Genomic DNA, 20220 nt, shown 5'->3' on the forward strand with positions numbered 1-20220 from the left:
CTTTGTGCGGAAGTAACTGAATGTTTAAAGACAAATGGTTAAAACCAACAAATACTAAACATTTGTTTAGTTTTATAGATTTAAGCACTCACTGGCTCAGAACCAAACTTAAATTCTGAGTAACTAAAGGTCAAGGGTAAGCTTATTTGCAGAATCAGCAGTGCTGACCCAAAGGTGACCTGGAGGAATAAAATGAAAACAGAAAAATTAACTTTTTTTTCATGCTGTAAACATCAAAGCACAGTGACTGTTTAAAAACTCATATTTATAATGATCATCAAATATTTGGGGGAGGTAAATTTTAATAAACATTTAAGGAGAACTTCAATACTCATAGACTTCAATACTCACAAGGTTCACCATTTTATTAAGTGTAGAACAGCATTTACAAATTAAATGCTTCCTCTCTTAAATTGTATGACAATTTTAAAAGGAAGACAAGGGTCTCTTCTAACATTTTCTTTCTTTTCCTTTTTTAGCAAATGCTTCATTTTATTTCATGGTAAACAGATGCGTGTATCGGGTGCAGGGAAAAGGGATGACTGCCCCAGGCTGCGGGCAGGGACTTGTAGCCTCCACAGTCCTTTATGAGCTCGTAAACGGCTTGAATAATCATCAGGAAGCCAGTGGACAAAATGATGACGTGGGTGATAATCAAGAGGAGGCCCAGAATCGGGGTGCAGATGTTCAGGCACTTGGCAGTGAAGGCGTAGCTCTAGGCCCCAGTGATGTTGCCCACCATCTTCCAGTCGCTAGACTTCATGGAATGGATGACTGTCATGAAGCCCAAGCAGCACCAGTTCATGAACATTCTGTTGAACAGGGATCAGATGATGTGGTCAGGCACGAAGGCCTCACTGCAGATGCTGACCACTGTGGTCATCGCAGGTGCTGGGCTCTGGGAAGCCTCCAGCACAGCCACCTCGTGCTCCTCCTTGAGCATCTTACAGGCTGGGGGGACCATGTTGTGGGCACCAGGGAAAAAGGGCTGGGATGTGCAGTTCATGGTGGGGATGGAACAACTGTGTTCCAGACGACCACTTATGACATTTTCAGTGTAATTAGCCTCATTAAACTAGCCAGAAGCAGCTATTCAATTGCAGACTGTTAGTAAATGGTTTGAACTGACCGAGATGAAAGATAAACAAGTCAAATAACTGGACAAAGTTACAAAATATTTACTGAGAAAATACAATGTGTAAACTTCAATTGGTCATAATGACAGGAAGAAAAAAGATGAAAATGGGAAATTATTGATGCTATATTTTAAGAATCTGTGTAACAAAGATCAGAATTACAAGGAGCTAAAAGTCCTTACACTCTTACCACATCTCCCACTAACACTTTGACATTAGCAAAACAACATAAATTAAAAAGACATTAGTATTCTGGAAAATTAATGTGCTTACTGAGATAGACTTCCTGTATAGGTCTCTTTCAAACAGAAAGCAAACCACTACATTTCTAATTTAATACTCTCTTGGAAACCAGAGGCTATAATCCAAAGAGCTAGCATTCTCAACTAAAATTCACAAAGTTCCAAAACACAAGAGTAGAGACACACATGATAGCCCTAGGGCCTATTATAAGCCACCCCTCCCTCACATGTTTTTAACACTGGAATACAGTGTGACATATAAGAGTTAAGTAATAGTAAGCAAATATTTATTAAATGCCTACTAGTATTGGTAATTTTTGGCCAACTGATGAGAAAAACCGACTCACTGGAAAAGACCCTGAGGCTGGGAAAGATTGAAGGTGGGAGGAAAAGGGGACAACAGAGGATGAGATGGTTGGATGGCATGACCAATGCGATGGACATGTGTTTGAGTAGGCCCTGGGAGTTGGTAATGGACAGGGAAGCCAGGCGTGCTGCAGTCCATGGGGTTGCAAGGAGTCGGACATGAGCGAGTGACTGAACTGACTGACTAGTATTGGAAAGTAACATGGTAAGTCAGACAGAAACAATCCCATCCCACATGAAGCACAGGTCGGGTATCTAAAATATATTGTTATAAGCTCTTAGTAACTCCATAAGATATCATCTTCCCAGTATTTTAGAAAGGGATCTGAGACTATGAGAGGCTAACTAACTGGCCCAAAAAACAAAGTCCAAAGAAGAAGAAGGGTTTAGAATGAAATCCAAGTCTGTGACTCCCATCTGTAACCCATGATCTTTGTTCCACATTCAGTAGATTCTTTCTGAGGGTTGTGGAAAAGCTGGCTAAAAACTCAAAATAAAAAAATACTAAGATCAAAGCCTCCAGTCCCACCACTTCAAGGGAAACAAAAGGGTAAAAGATGGAAGTTGTGACAGATTTCTTCCTTGGGGCTCTAAAATCACTGCAGAAGGTGACTGCAGTCATGAAATTAAAAGATGCTTGCTTCTTGGCAGGGAAGCTATGACAAACCCAGACAATGTATTACAAAGCAAAGACATCACTTTACCAACAAAGGTCTGTCTAGTCAAAGCTATGGTTTTTCTAGTAGTCATGTATGGATGTGAGAGTTGGACCATAAAGAAGGCAGAGTGCTGAAGAATTGATGCTTCTGAACTGTGGTGCTGGAGGAGAGTCCCTTGGACAGCAAGGAGATCAAACTGGTCAATCTTAAAAGAAATCAACCCTGAAGATTTATTGGAAGGACTGACAGCTGAAGCTCTTATACTTTGGACACCTGATGCTAACAGCCAAATCATTGGAAAAGACCCTGATGCTGGGAAAGATTGAAGGCAGAAGGAGAAGAGGGCAACAGAGGATGATATGGTTGGATGGCAATGGACATGAATTACGGGAAATGCCCAGAGACGGTGAAGGACAGGGTGGCCTGGCATGCTACAGCACACAGGGTCACAAAGAGTTGGACACACCTAGTAACTCAGACGGTAAAGCATCTGTCTGCAACGCAGGAGACCCGGGTTTGTTCCCTGGGTTGGGAAGGTCCGCTGGAGAAGGAAATGGCAGCCCACTCCAGTATTCTTGCCTGGAAAATCCCATGGACTGCAGAGCTTGGTAGGCTACTGTTTGTGGGGTTGCAAAGAGTCGGACATGACTGAGCGACTTCACTTTCACTTTCAGTGAATGAACAACAATAAACATCCTCTAGGGGCATTTTTGGAAATTAATGCTTCTGGTTGTCACAATGATTAGGAGACACTACCTGACATTTAGCATCAATCAAGACATCAAAGTTGTTGAACACTCAAAACAGTCTCTTGTACAACAAAAAATGATCTCACATCCGTAACAGTTTTAAAGTATCCTGACATTCATGTGAGTGAAAAAATCCAGTCATAATTATTTGAACCTAGAATCTCTTTTACATTTAAACATACAGTAGCTTTCACACCTACTTTAATGAATCTGAAAGCTCCAGTAATTTAACTATCAGGAATACAGAAGAAAAATTATATCATTGAGAATTTGACCAAGAATTGTTTACCATTTCAGAAAAATCACTTCACCCATGGCTATCCCACTGGACTATCTGCACTAGCAATTTATCAACATATGGGCAAGCAAAGTGTATAACTGTGCTGATGTAACACATGTGGCAGGCTAAGTGTCTTAACCTGAGCAATTTGTGCCTTCTAGTCTAGTTACACTCTAAATACTGAATGGAGTACTTCCTCTTATTTTCCCATTCCTACAACTATGGCATTATATTGATCTCTCCATAAGTTATCAGCTTAAAAATGTACCTTAACTATGAATTTTATATCAACATAGTAAAGAGGCATCAGGAAATATATGCTATCAAAAGAAGCATGAGATTTCGCTGCTGAGAACCACTACTATCATTGTGCCCCTAACAGTGATACCAACTGTGCCATATCCTTGGCCTAAAAATAATACAATTGAAACCACCTTAATTATACGATTCACCTCTACTCATGAAGACTTTCACACAAGTTATTCTCAATGGCAGAATGTTTTCTTGTATTGAACTGAAGTACCTTATTCTATCATTTAAATATATTTACTATTTTCTCTGTTGTAAAATAAGATCTGGGTAGGACAAGAATAGCTCAATAAAAGCACCATATAGCAGCTATATTTTATCAGTGAAATGTGTTTATCAGTCTCCCTCTTTCATTTACCATATTTCCCAGTATGTGTTCAAAGACTATCTAGTCACAGAATGGTAATTCCACAGTATTCCTATTCAATACAGTATATCATGAACTGAATAATCAACCAACCACTGTATAAATGCTTTCTACTCACAATAAATTTTCATTGAGTATAGAGGTGCAAATATTACTCCCATCCAATATAAAAGTAAAAGTGAAAGAGAGTGAAAAAGTTGGCTTAAAGCTCAACATTCAGAAAACTAAGATCATGGCATCCGGTCCCATCACTTCATGGGAAATAGATGGGGAAACAGCGGAAATAGTGTCAGACTTTATCTTTGGGGGCTCCAAAATCACTGCAGATGGTGACTGCAGCCATGAAATTAAAAGATGCTTAGTCCTTGGAAGAAAAGTTATGACCAACCTAGACAGCATATTGAAAAGCAGAGACATTACTTTGCCAACAAAGGTCCGTCTAGTCAAGGCTACGGTTTTTCCTGTGGTCAAGTATGGATGTGAGAGTTGGACTGTGAATAAGGCTGAGCGCCAAAGAATTGATGCTTTTGAACCGTGGTGTTGGAGAAGACTCTTTAGAGTCCCTTGGACTGCAAGGAGACCCAACCAGTCCATTCTAAAGGAGATTAGCCCTGGGATTTATTTGGAAGGAATGATGCTAAAGCTGAAACTCCAGTACTTTGGCCACCTCATGCGAAGAGTTGACTCATTGGAAAAGACTCTGATGCTGGGAGGGATTGGGGGCAGGAGGAGAAGGGGATAACCGAGGATGAGATGGCTGGATGGCATCACGGACTCAATGGACTTGAGTCTGAGTGAACTCTGGGAATTGGTGATGGACAGGGAGGCCTGGTGTGCTGCAATTCATGGGGTTGCAAAGAGTCGGACACGACTGAGCGACTGAACTCAACTGAATATAAAAATTCACAAAAAGAATGCTCAGTTTGCAGAGGTAGTAAATTAGAGAAAGCATACAATGGAACTGGCTTACTACTTGAATTTTTTTTTTAAGTCAAGGTTTAAAATGTTAACTGTGAATAAAGGTTTTCCAAGGATCCCATACTTTTCTAACACAAAGTACAAATAGTTGTTTGGAAATATATATTAATCTACAGGAAACAGATATCCTCTACTAGCTATGGACTTTAGAGAGATGACTTTGGTGCATACACCTAAATTCATGACAAAATTTTAAAAGAATAAGTTGAATAATTCTTGCCCTATTGCAAATCTTTATTAATAGTAAACATCCTCCAATATCTCTTACCTCAAAAATAAGAATGGGATGCCACTGGTTAAATAATAATTGAATGGCCCAGCTTCTCTAGACCTTTTACTAAATTTCAGATCAAGGGCTGCTCACTAAATAATCTTGCAAGGTACAGCACTAATAAACTGCAGATCTGGGACAATTTTCAAAGAGATCTCAGACAAATATAAACCTTAAGGAATTTGAACCATGAACTGATGCTCACATAGATTTGCAGCATGGACTCACACTATCAAGAAAGTCCAGAAAATTCACAAGCAGATAATTTAACTTGTAGTTCTCTCAAGTTGCAGTGCCCCTACATGGGTAGCAGAAGCAAGCAAATAATTTCTCTGACAGCCTTTGACCTCAACTCAGGCTATGACCAACTGTCAGATATCATTAACTATATAAGGACTCCTAATTTCATAGATGTTAAAATATGAAAAACCACAAAACTAATAATCAATGAGATAGCACACAGATGCTTTCAGAATTAATGAAAATGAAATTATATTTAGGAAACAGAACAAAAGGAACTATCTATCTCAAAATTCGGGATTTTTTTCAAAGAAGAAAAAAACAAAGTTCTAGCTAGGGAATTACAGTTTCCTGCTCACAAACTGAAAGCACCTTTTTTTTAATGATAAGGAAAACATTTATATTTTAAAAGAATCATACTGAAAGCACCTCTTTCTTAAGGAGTATTTACAATAAAAAAGAGGTCTCAAACCTCTCTTTGCTTTTATACCTGTCAGTAAAATTATATTAACTACATAAGCTACAAAGCCCAAGGACAGTAATCTGTAACAGTTTTTAAAAGAACACAACTAACTGAAAAGTTAATCTTTTAAAACACAATTCAAAAGGAAGTTTAGAGCTTAATCCCATTATCTCTGAAGTTAAATAAGCATATGTGAAAGTCACTCAGTCATGTCCAACTCTTCGCAACCCCACAGACTGTAGCCAGCCAGGTTCCTCTTTCCATGGGATTCTCTGGGCAAGATACTGGAGTGGGTAGCCACTCCCTTCTCCAGGGGATCTTCCCAACCCAGGGATCAAAACTGGGTCTCCTGCATTACAGTTAGATTCTTTACTGCCTATATAAACATCTAAACACACACACACACGCACATATATATAAGGATACATGTATATGTATGTATATACATATATAAAGATACTGAAAACATACATGAAACCCTAAATTACTGCCATTTTTTGTCACAGAAGATTAGTGACAGGTGAATTTTTGTGTGCCTTTCAATGCTAATCAGATTTAGATTCACAATTTTATCAGTACTGAACCCATTATTACCAACTTGACAGATCCATGAGAGTGTACTTTGACTCATATACTTGTTTAATTGAGTTAATTAATCACAGCCTAACCAAAATATCTCAGACGGACCTCACACAGCATTCAAAGTGTAGCTTGAAATCTAACCCACCCTCCCTTTTCTTTAAACTGGCTCAGGGGATGAAGTCAATAAATTGTCAATTAATAACATACTTGCTTTGATGATTCTTCAGTAATTTACTGTCATCCCACTTCATAAATTATTTTAGTAAAAGTTGTGGGATTTCAAGAAAGACACCTCTTCCATGGGAAAACTCAGTTTAAGCGTTTTCTGCTGCCCAAAAGCCAATAAGACAAACTAGCTGATAATCCTCCCACACTATACCGTGTGGGTATAAGCACTCAACCAGTGAAAGTTTAATTTGTTCCACCAAGGGCACAGAAAACCACTCAGATTTGTTCACTAAACAGGTATCAACATTAGTCTCTAGCTTTTCGTTAAGGCCAGGTTGAACTAGGTTATTCCTATTCATACTCAAAAATAAATAGTTTTGTACCTAGTAGTGTCAGTACAAATAACATAAATGTTATCCCACTTTCAGAGTCCAGGTGCTCCATTGTTTATATGCTTTACAACTTCTAATGGAAATTCACTGCTACTCACAACCAGTCTCCTTCAAACAGCATTTTCCTTGCACTTAAAAGCCAGATACCCCTAAATAATAAAGACATATAAACCCCTAAAATGTTGGCCTTTCTGGCACTCGAGATATCACTTTTACCTCCTATCCCCATAGTGCTGACCTCGTAAAAACTCCCTAACTGACATAAATTTAGCCTGGCCACACAGTTCTCTGACTTCTTATCCTATAAATAACAGATCCATGTTGCATGCCCTCCAAGGGCAAGTCTTCCTAACCAATCTGTCAGACTCCCTTAAATAGCTCAATGAACCCACTTCACATTTATGATAATAAATATGTAAACTATGGGGGAAATGCGTACTTTTGGTCATCTAATAAAATAAAAATAAACAACATTAATTAAAAGTTATAAATTATAAGTAGATGAAAGGTACTTTTTGACAGAGTGACTATGAAAGATACTTTTTGACAGAGTGATTAGTATTAACAAGAAAAATGGTAACAGCAAATAGTTATAGCCAAAGTGGTAAATAAATAAGACAAACTAACAGAATAACTAATTTCAAAGGGGCAAAAGGGTGGAGTTCAGTCCATTTTTGCCTCCTGAGAATAATTACTAGGAATTAATCTCATTATCTTCCATTAAAGACAAGTTTACCATGTAAATGTTACCAAGGACTTTGTTCTCATTCAAATTCATTTATTAATTCAACAAACTTTTATTGACCACTAACCATTTGCCTAAAACTAAGCATTAAGCATTCACAGATATTAAGAAACAGCCCTTGTATTTGAGTTATTATAATTCAATGGAAAATGCTGACAAAAATTAATCATCATAATTTTTTGATAAATGGTTTAACAAAATTGCCTAAAGGGTTACAGAATGTGGGGGTGGGGATAAGCAAACATGAAAGGGCACCTCACTTGTCTTCTAAGGTAAACCTGGGAATGAATTTTTAATGGTAGTAATGCTTTAACTGTAGAGTGGAGAGGAGCAAACCAGGGTGCTTCCTATGCCCTGAAAATTGTACGCACAAATGAAGATGGTAAGGGAGAACGGCATATTCACGGAATTCAAAACAGTTCCACACAGTGTAGTGAAAACATTACCTAAGAACAAATTCATATATTTGGCTAAGAAGTCTGTCCTTTATCCAGAAAGATATGAGAAAGTCACTGAAGGGTATTTTAAAAATAAGGGAAAGGATCAGATATGTTTTACAGAAAAGATTTATAGAAAAGTCTTGAAAAACTGATTACTGCCCAAACAGGAAACAAGGGAAATGGAAGAGAAAAGTTCAGGGCCAATTACTAGGTTTCTGACTGGACTGGTAATACTACCATTCACTGGTTAAGGTGCAGGGCTGGAGTAAAATGGTGAATTTAAGGGCTGAGTATAATGTGCTTGTGAATTATTCAAGAGAAAACGTTTCACAGATAACCAAAAATTCATCTGCTGATCAGGGAAAATGTTGGTACTCCAAACAATAGGGAGCAGCATAAATTTAAGAGTTAACTGTACAGAAATGATTAGAATTATCTAATGCTAGATACATACTATCAATTCATTTTACACACTGGATACAAGTTTTATTCCACAAAAAAAAAAAAAAAAAAAACTGAACTTAATTAAAAATTTCCTTCTTATACCTAAATATCTTTTCACAGGAAAGTAATTTCTGATTAACTAGAAAATAAATACTAGTTTATTTCTGTTTGGGGAATTCTAGTCACAAACTTTTACCATGACAATGATAACTACTGAGGTTTGTATGTGACAAATCTTACTCTAAAATAGTTTCCCCACATGAAATCACTTAATCTTGTAATAATCCTATAACACGGACACTATTATTATCTCCATATTACCAATGAGAAAACAAAGTTACTGAAGAATCCAAAAACTTGCTCACGATCACAGAGATGGTATGCAATAGGGTCAGAAATCAGTCTGAATTCAAAGCCCATGCTTTTAACTACTATACAATATATCATGTATGCTGTCATAAATCACTCTAATAAATTGGGATCATGGAAACATCAAAATTTATTCAGAAGTTGTAGAGAATTACAGATAGACCACAAATTAGTAGATTTGAGTGTAAATGGAAAAGCAGCTTTCCTTAGTGAGACATCTGTAGTATAAATTTCATTTCAGGCACTGAGACAAACTCAGCACTAAAGTGGTCGCAAACAAGAAACAAGCACTCTAAAGCTCCACGGCACGCACAGAATTCTGCAGCTGCTTCGAAATCCTTCTACTACTGGAATTTCGCTTTTGGATTCACTGACCCTGGAATGCACTAGCCTTTAAAATACTTGAAACAGACTTCATTCCTAATGCCACCTCAATTCCTACAATGGTGGCATCACTATAGAAAAAAAACATGTAATTAAAAAGTTAAAACATAGCATGAATTATGGGGTAATCTTCACCTTGTCAGAAATATGGGCCCACTGTCTCAAGCATCGATTTTACAAAATAATGATGCTTTAGGTCTTCCCTTTCTCAACTGGTTTCAATTAACAAAGGAAGACCTTTTCATAATGTTAATTAGCATATTTTACTGGTATTCAGCATTAAAATATCAATATTGATATGCTAATCTGAAGTCCTACAGATTACTAGAGATTGCCCTAGTAACCTGGCTATAGAGAATAAAGTAATGGCCAAATGAGTCTAGGAATAGACAGAAAATTCATTATCTTGAAACCCCCGGATGATGACTAGATAGCAGTCTTAGTGTAGCAAAAAATCTAGAAGGCCCTGTATAAGCGATAAACACCCAATAAAGACACAGCTGAGACGGGAACCCAGCTCTAGAATAACACAAGCAATCTCTCTTGAATAGGTTAAGTAAAGTAAAAGAAATATAAGTAAGAGGACACAGAAAAGACCCCATCATATTTCCCAGTAAAAGCCCTTTCATAATTAACACCAAGACTGGTAGAAACAAACTAATAATGATCTGGAAACCTATACTGTACTCTTAACCAAACAGACCGATCAGGGGGTATAGCAACAAATTTAAGCTACAACTCATTGAGTTAAGAAACATTTAAACAGATTTCAAAGAGTGTTTGTGTTTTGTTTTTTAGAATACAGAAGACAACCCACACAGCAACCTTACCATGCTCCAGCTGCATACTATTTCAGTATTTACTCTACCACCAACACTTTGCTTAGAAGTTTTTTTTTTCTAAACTGACAAGTTATTTTTCAAATGTTGACATAAAATTATTTAGAATAAGCAACCTTCTATTTATCAAAGAACAAATGAATGCTGCATGTGTTATTCACTTAGGTATAACCAAAGATAAAGCCCAGAAACTACTTCAGAACTGGAAATAAAAGAAGGGCATAGGAAACAAAAAACAGTATATGAACTGATACCATGCTGGGGGCAGTGCTGCAAAACTGCTCCCTCTTGGGACTTTCCTGGTGGTCCAATGATTAAGACTGCACTTCCAATGCAGGAAGTGCAGGTTTGATCCCTAGTCAGGGAACTAAGATCCCGCATGCTGTGCAGTGTGGCCAAAAGCAAAAAACATACACACACACACAAAACAAATAACTGCTCACCTTTGGCTAAACACATATATGCACACAAATATAGGTTAAAAGGGGTCTAAATAAAAAACAGTCACGGAGAAAGATATTAAGATATGTTTAAAAGAAGATTCAAAGATTCAGAAAAACATACAACTCTGATTTTGTAGATAAAACTTTTCTTTGAGGCATGTGCTGCTTCCAGACAAGTAGGTTACAGTTACAGGAGCATGTCTTGAAACAGAGCAAAGCAGCATCTCCCTGGTGGTCCAGTGGTTAAGAATCCGCCTGCCAATGCAGGGGACATGGGTTCAGATCCCTGGTCTGGGAAGATCCCACATGCCATGGAGCAACTAAGTCTATGGGCTGCAACTACCAAAGCCCAGGTAGCTCTAGAGCCTGTGCTCCACAACAAGAGAAGCCACCATAACGAGAAGCCTGCTAACCACAACGGAGAGGAGGCCCTCCACCCCAGGACTAGAGAAAGCCATCTTGTGGCCACGATGACCACAGCCAAAAATTAATGAATTTAAAAAAAAAAAAAAGCAAAGCAAACTACTTAGCTCATGTTAACTACAGATTGATTTTTTTTTAATATCGATATAATGATAGTTACTATGAGTATGTGTAAAATTTTCTCATTATGTCACTGGCATAATACCTATAAGTATAGGATCATCAATTGTTAGTCAATGAGGATGATATCTTATATAAACACTTTTTAAGGGTGAGAAATATTTTTAACAGACCAACTTAAAAAAGAAACTGGTCAAACATGGCGACATCAATATTATCTGTAGCTTATTAACCAGTCACATGGTACCTTACTTAATTTTACTTCCATCTGTTCAATAGTGTCATAACATGCTAAGTTTGTAAGAGTAATAATTTTACTGTCCTCTGTCTGAAAATCCTGAAATGAATAATAAAAATAATATTAATTAGCAAATACACTTGATTTATGACATGAACGATGACCTCTTTAAAGGGATGTCTCTGTACAGTGGACAGTCCACAGAAAACTATTCAGTGCCTGGTGTTGCAATCATGTAATGGATTAAGACACATTCAAACTGATATCATGTGATTTATACAAAGATAAGGTTCCACAATTAAAATGCAAGAAACAGCTTCAAAGTTACAGATCCATTTCTTCCTTCATATAACAATCTCGTCTTAGACTATCCTTTATCATTCCATGTTTTCTAAAATTCTTCTCCCGACTAGACATCAGATGGGAGTAAAAAGATGACAAATGAGAAGTACTAATAGTTAGTTGCTTTGTTTATAAGTAGTTCTGATTTAAAATAGAGCCACAGCCTGCATTATAGGAAATATATAAAAATTTTGCACATGAATGGATCAATTATATAAAAACTTACCCAGAACAGCAAAACGTTGAGCATATTTTGTGAATGATGGAAACAAAAACATTGCAGGATTCATTTAAAGTAGACAAGTAATATCTATCATGTCATCTAAAATACTTAAAATATTTAGTAATCGGAGTATATGTGATAAGCTTGAGCAAAGTAAAATCATCTATATGTTAGATTTCTGTAAATTTTAAATACACTGTATTTAAACACGATCTTTTAAGTTACAAACTTCAGAGGTTGACATCAGAGGCTATCAGTATTAAAAGCAATGCATAAAGCTGGTCAGCAATTACACTGATCACATCTCCATGAAAACCAAAACCTAGTAGATGACAATGGAGCTCAACATCTTCCAGCTGCTGAGAGCAGGGCTTTCAGCATTTGGATATATGCAGGCATCTTATCTTCCCAGGATTTCGAAGTCCACATGCAGGCTGCTGTTCAGCTATTATAAATGAGTAATTCAAGTAGGGCATGACTGCTTCTTGTATTAACTTGATAAAGATGTTTCAGTCCAAATGCATCAACAGTTGTGTTAAGTCACCCCTTTCACAGGCTGACTGAGGCTTACTTACGATATGGCTTATTAACAATGCATACAATTTAAAAAATTATTAACTTCCTCTATTTCTTTTTCTAAAGCTAAAAATCAAGTTCCACTTAATATTAATAATTAACTTCAAACAAGGCCATATAAATACAATCTAATGATCCAAATATTTAACTTTTAAAAAGTGTCTTTAGGAAACAAAAGCAGTAATAGCAAGCATTACAAATATGTCATATTGTATAATCCCACTGTAAAATTTTAAAATTTTAAATACAATTTTGATTATAGTTATCTGAATATACTGAAACACTTAAGAAGAAAAACTCCATTACTATAAATATAACCCATATACTTTTAAATAATTAAACTTTAACAAAAATATGCTTTTAAACTTTATAAAAATATGAATTTGTACTCATAAAAATTGTCATTCCATCACTAAGTAGTCCATCCCTTTTTGTGACCCCCATGGACTGTAGCCTGCCAAGTTCCTCTGTCCACGGGGTTTTGCAGGCAAGAATACTGAAGTGGGAAGCCATTTCCTTTTCCAGGGAATCTTCCCGACACAAGGATCAAACCCAAGTCTCCTGCATTGCCAGGCAGATTCTTTATCCCTGAGCCACTGGAGAAGCTGACTCACAATATTACCAAACATTTAAAGTAAAACAATGTCAGAAACTGAAAGTATTTGCAATGTTTAAACAGTAAGAATTTTCAACTCATATGTAATCTTCTATCATTCCAGATTTCAATATCTATCCTTATTTGAGAAAACTTTCCAAGTATCATCCAATCCTCTCTTCCCATTCAACTTAATTTCTGCCATCTATTTTCAGATAGATGTAGTTTTCTCCCAATCAATTACAGTATCTGTTAAGCTTATTTTCTAGAATTAGTTATAGGGGTATATTACTCAATGGGGACTGGTATCTAATATATCTAATACATTTTTATACCACCCTTTAGCAGTATCATGCATGTACCTAACAGCCAATAAATGAAATTAAGCAGAATGAAATGAGCTGATTAATCAATTTTGGGGGATCTGCATTCTTCCCTACTCTTTGCTCTTAGTGTAATGGGTAAGTGTATGAGTTCTACAGATGGACTGCTTCAGTTCTACTTAAAATGCTTACCGAAATACCTGGTGCATGAGAAGAACCAGAAAAATATTACTATAAAACCAACTGTCTGTGTGTGTATGTGTGTGTTATTCGCTCAGCAGTGTCTGACTCTTTGCGACTCCAAGGACTGTAGTCTGCCAGGTTCCTCTGTCCATGGAATTCTCCAGACAAAAATACTACAGTAGCTTGCCATTTCCTACCCCAGGGATCAATCCTCCCGACCCAAGGATTGAACCCGGATCTCTTGCTATCCCACGCTGAAGATCAGGAAGGGCGGCGGTAAGGAGATACTCCTCGTCCAAGCTAAGGAGCAGCGGCTGTGCTTTGCTGGAGTAGCCGTAAAGAGATATCCCACACCCAAGGTAAGAGAAACCCAAGTAAGATGGTAGGTATTGCAAGAGGGCGTCAGAGGGTAGATACACTGAAACCACACTCACAGGAAACTAGTCAATCTAATCACACTAGGACCACAGCCTTGTCTAACTCAATGAAACCAAGCCATGCCTGCAGGGCAACCCAAGACGGGCGGGTCATGGTGGACAGGTCTGACAGAATGTGGTCCACTGGAGAAGGGAATGGCAAACCACTTCAGTATTCTTGCCTTGAGAACCCCATGAACAGTAGGAAAAGGCAAAATGACAGGACACCAAAAGAGGAACTCCCCAGGTCATTAGGTACTGAATTAGCTACTGGAGATCAGTGAAGAAATAACTCCAGAATGAATGAAGGGATGGAGCCAAAGCAAAAACAATACCCAGTTGTGGATGTGACTGGAGATAGAAGCGAGATCTGATGCTGTAAAGAGCAATATTGCATAGGAACCTGGAATGTCAGGTCCATGAATCAAGGCAAATTGGAAGTGGTCAAACAGGAGATGGCAAGAGTGAACGTCGACATTCTAGGTATCAGCGAACTAAAATGGACTGGAATGGGTGAATTTAACTCTGATGACAATTATATCTACTACGGCAGGCAGGAATCCCTCAGAAGAAATGGAGTAGCCATCATGGTCAAAAAAAGAGTCCAAAATGCAGTACTTGGATGCAATCTCAAAAACGACAGAATGATCTCTGTTCGTCTCCAGGGCAAACCATTCAATATCACAGTTATCCAAGTCTATGCCCCAACCAGTAATGCTGAAGAAGCAGAAGTTGAATGGTTTTATGAAGACCTACAAGACCTTTTAGAACTAACACCCAAAAAGGATGTCCTTTTTCATTATACGGGACTGGAATGCAAAAGTAGGAAGTCAAGAAACACCTGGAGTAACAGGCAAATTTGCCCTTGGAATGCGGAATGAAGCAGGGCAAAGACTAATAGAGTTTTGCCAAGAAAACGCACTGCTCATAGCAAACACCCTCTTCCAACAACACAAGAGAAGACTCTACACATGGACATCACCAGATGGTCAACACCGAAATCAGACTGATTATATTCTTTGCAGCCAAAGATGGAGAAGCTCTATACAGTCAACAAAAACAAGACCAGGAGCTGACTGTGGCTCAGATCATGAACTCCTTATTACCAAATTCAGACTCAAATTGAAGAAAGTAGGGACAACTGCTAAACCATTCAGGAATGACCTAAATCAAATCCCTTATGATTCTACAGTGGAAGTGAGAAATAGATTTAAGGGCCTAGATCTGATAGAGTGCCTGATGAACTATGGAATGAGGTTTGTGAACTGGTACAGGAGACAGGGATCAAGACCATCCCCATGGAAAAGAAATGCAAAAAAGCAAAATGGCTGTCTGGGGAGGCCTTACAAATAGCTGTGAAAAGAAGAGAGGTGAAAAGCCAAGGAGAAAAGGAAAGACATAACCTCTGAATGCAGAGTTCCAAAGAATACCAAGAAGAGATAAGAAAGCCTTCTTCAGCGATCAGTGCAAAGAAAGAGAGGAAAAGAACAGAATGGGAAAGACTAGAGATCTCTTCAAGAAAATTAGAGATACCAAGGGACCATTTCATGCAAAGATGGGCTCGATAAAAGACAGAAATGGTCTGGACCTAACAGAAGCAGAAGATATTAAGAAGAGGTGGCAAGAATACACAGAAGAACTGTACAAAAAAGATCCTCACAACCCAGATAATCATGATGATGTGATCACTAACCTAGAGCCAGACATTTTGGAATGTGAAGTCAAGTGGGCCTTAGAAAGCATCACTACGAAAAAAGCTAGGGGTGGTGATGGAATTCCAGTGGAGATATTTCAAATCCTGAAAAGATGATGCTGTGAAAGTGCTGCACTCAATATGCCAGCAAATTTGGAAAACTCAGCAGTGGCCACAGGACTGGAAAAGGTCAGTTTTCATTCCAATCCCAAAGAAAGCAATGCCAAAGAATGCTCAAACTACTGCACAATTGCACTCATCTCACATGCTAGTAAAGTAATGCTCAAAATTCTCCAAGCCAGGCTTCAGCGATACATGAACCGTGAACTCCCTGATGTTCAAGCTGGTTTTAGAAAAGGCAGAGGAACCAGAGATCAAATTGCCAACATCCACTGGATCACGGAAAAAGCAAGAGAGTTTCAGAAAAACATCTCTTTCAGCTTTCTTGACTATGCCAAAGCCTTGACTGTGTGGATCACAATAAACTGTGGAATATTCTGAAAGAGACGGGAATACCAGATCACCTAACCTGCCTCTTGAGAGATCTGTATGCAGGTCAGGAAGCAACAGTTAGAACTGGACATGGAACAACAGACTGGTTCCAAATAGGATAAGGAGTGTGTCAAGGCTGTATATTGTCACCCTGCTTATTTCACTTATATGCAGAGTACATCATGAGAAATGCTAGACTGGAAGAAACACAAGCTGGAATCAAGATTGCCGGGAGAAATATCAATAACCTCAGATATGCAGACGACACCACCCTTATGGCAGAAAGTGAAGAGGAGCTAAAAAGCCTCTTGATGGAAGTGAAAGAGGAGAGGATAAAAGTTGGCTTTTTAAAGTTCAACATTCAGAAAACGAAGATCATGGCATCCGGTCCCATCACTTCATGGGAAATAGATGGGGAAACAGTGGAAACAGTGTTAGACTTTATTTTGGGGGGCTCCAAAATCACTGCGGATAGTGACTGCAGCCATGAAATTAAAAGACGCTTAGTCCTTGGAAGAAAAGTTATGACCAACCTAGATAGTGTATTCAAAAGCAGAAATATTACTTTGCCGACTAAAGTCCATCTAGTCAAGGCTATGGTTTTTCCTGTGGTCACGTATGGATGTGAGAGTTGGACTGTGAAAAAGGCTGAGCGCCAAAGAATTGATGCTTTTGAACTGTGGTGTTGGAGAAGACTCTTGAGTGTCCCTTGGACTTCAAGGAGGTCCAACCAGTCCATTCTAAAGGAGATCAGCCCTGGGATTTCTTTGGAAGGAATGATGCTATAAGCTGAAGCTCCAATACTTTGGCCACCTCATGCGAAGAGTTGACTCATTGGAAAAGACTCTGATACTGGGAGGGATTGGGGGCAGTAGGAGAAGGGGACGACCGAGGATGAGATGGCTGGATGGCATCACGAATCGATGGTCATGAGTCTGGGTGAACTCCGGGAGCTGGTGATGGACAGGGAGGCCTGGCGTGCTGCAATCCATGGGGTCGCAAAGAGTCGGACACGACTGAGCGACTGAACTGAACTGACATGTATCCGCCACGGGTATACATGTGTTCCCAATCCTGAACCCCCCTCCCACCTCCCTTCCTATGCCATCCCTCTGGGTCATCCCAGTGCATCAGCCCCAAGCATCCTATATCCTGCATTGAACCTGGACTGGCGATTCGTTTCACGTATGATAATATACATGTTTCAATGCCATTCTCCCAAATCATCCCATCCTCACCCTCTCCCACAGAGTCCAAATGACTGTTCTATACATCTGCGTCTCATTGGTTATCTTGCATACAGGGTTTTCATTGCCATCTTTTTAAATTCCATATATATGCATTAGCATATTATATTGGTGTTTATCTTTCTGGCTTACTTCACTCTGTATAACAGGCTCCAGTTTCATCCACCTCATTAGAACTGATTCAAATGTATTCTTTTTAATGGCTAGGTAATACTCCATTGTGTATTTGTAACACAGCTTTCTTATCCATTCGTCTGCTGATGGACATCTAGGTTGCTTCCATGTCCTGGCTATTATAAACAGTGCTGAGATGAACACTGGGTACACGTGTCTCTTTCAATCCTGGTTTCCTCAGTGTGTATGCCCAGCAGTGGGATTGCTGAGTCGTATGGCAGTTCTATATCCAATTTTTTAAGGAATCTCCATGCTAGTCTTTATAGTGGCTGTACTAGTTTGCATTTCCACCAACAGTGTAACAGGGTTCCCTTTTCTCCACATCCTCTCCAGCATTTATTGCTTGTAGACTTTTGGATAGCAGCCATTCTGACTGGCGTGAAATGGTACCTCAGTGTGGTTTTGATTTGCATTTCTCTGATAATGACTAACAAACAGAATCCAACAACACATTAAAAAGATCATACATCATGACCAATTGGGCTTTTTCCCAGGGATGCAAGGATTCTTCAATATCCACAAATCAATGTAATACACCATATTAACAAATTGAAAAATAAAAACCATATGATTATCTCAGTAGATGCAGAGAAAATCTTTGACAAAATTCAACATCCATTTATGATAAAAACCCTCCAGAAAGCAGAAATAGAAGGAACATACCTCAACATAATAAAAGCTATATATGACAAACCCACAGCAAACATTATCCTCAATGGTGAAAAATTGAAAGCATTTCCCCTAAAGTCAGGAACAAAACAAGGGTGCCCACTCTCACCGCTACTGTTCAACATAGTTGTGGAAGTTTTGGCCACAGCAATCAGAGCAGAAAAAGAAATAAAAGCAATCCAAATTGGAAAAGAAGAAATAGAACTCTCACTGTTTGCAAACGACATGATCCTCTACACAGAAAACCCTAAAGACTCCACCAGAAAATTACTAAAGCTAATGAACGAATATAGTAAAGTTGCAGGATATAAAGTCAACACACAGAAATCCCTTGCATTCCTATACACTAATAATGAGAAAACAGAGAAATTAAGGAAACAATTCCATTCACCATTGCAACAAAAAGAATAAAATGCTTAGGAATATATCTATCTAATGAAACAAAAGACCTATATATAGAAAACTATAAAACACTGGTGAAAGAAATCAAAGGAGACATTAATAGATGAAGAAATATACCATGCTCATGGATCGGAAGAATCAATATAGCGAAAATGAGTATACTACCCAAAGCAATGTATAGATTCAATGCAATCCTATCAAGCTACCAATGGTATTTTTCACAGAGCTAGAACAAATAATTTCACAATTTGTATGGAAATACAAAAAAAACCTCGAATAGCCAAAGCAGTCTTGAGAAAGAAGAATGGAACTGGAGGAATCAACCTGCCTGACTTCAGGCTCTACTACAAAGCCACGGTCATCAAGACAGTATGGTATTGGCACAAAGACAGAAATATAGATCAATGGAACAAAACAGAAAGTGCAGAGATAAATCCTCACACCTGTGGACACCTTATCTTTGACAAAGAAGGTAAGAATATACAAGTAGAAAAGACAATCTCTTTAACAAGTGGTGGTGGGAAAACTGGTCGACCACTTGTAAAGGAATGAAACTAGAACAGTTTCTAACACCATACACAAAAATAAACTCAAAATGGATTAAAGATCTAAACGTAAGACCAGAAACTATAAAACTCCTAGAGGAGAACATAGGCAAAACACTCTCCGACAGACATCACAGCAGGATCCTCTATGACCCATCTCCCAGAATATTGGAAATAAAAGCAAAGATAAACAAATGGGACCTAATTCAACTTAAAAGCTTCTGCACAACAAAGGAAATTATAAGCAAGGTGAAAAGACAGCCTTCAAAATGGGAGAAAATAGCCTTCAAACTGGGAGAAAATATTAGCAAATGAAGTAACTGACAAAGAATTAATCTCAAAAATATACAAGCAACTCCTGCAGCTCAATTCCAGAAAAACAAGCCACTCAATCAAAAAATGGGCCAAAGAATTAAACAGACATGTCTCCAAAGGAGACATACAGATGGCTAACAAAAACATGAAAAGATGCTCAACATCACTCATTATCAGAGAAAGCAGTCATGTTTAAAAAAAAAAAAAGGCTATATGATGATCTTTTATCTATTGTGTTTCACTTTTTCTATTTCATATTCAGTGCTCCCATTTCATTAAGTTTATGTTCTCCAATTTCTCCATCTATTTTTGTTGTTGTTCTTTCTCAAGCCTTTATCAAGTGTAGCACAAAAACTTATATATAAATATGTATATATA

The 20220-nt window shown here is 38.1% G+C and overlaps 1 protein-coding gene across 7 annotated transcripts in view; it reads right to left on the reverse strand.

Moving 5' to 3' along the window:
* Positions 1 to 20220, reverse strand: part of VPS13B (vacuolar protein sorting 13 homolog B) — a 787290-nt gene that overhangs the window by 530941 nt on the left and 236129 nt on the right. For 2 of the 7 annotated variants that reach the window (XM_069600528.1, XM_069600529.1), the window contains exon 20: positions 288 to 812. The exons of the other annotated variants lie outside the window; for them this stretch is intronic. In XM_069600528.1, coding sequence (XP_069456629.1) covers positions 802 to 812 — 11 coding nt within the window. In that variant the 3' untranslated portion in view covers positions 288 to 801. Of the gene's footprint in view, positions 1 to 287; positions 813 to 20220 lie in introns of those variants that run through there. 7 annotated transcript variants of the gene reach the window in all.

This window comes from Ovis canadensis, chromosome 9 (assembly GCF_042477335.2).
Source record: "Ovis canadensis isolate MfBH-ARS-UI-01 breed Bighorn chromosome 9, ARS-UI_OviCan_v2, whole genome shotgun sequence".
NCBI lineage: Eukaryota > Metazoa > Chordata > Mammalia > Artiodactyla > Bovidae > Ovis > Ovis canadensis.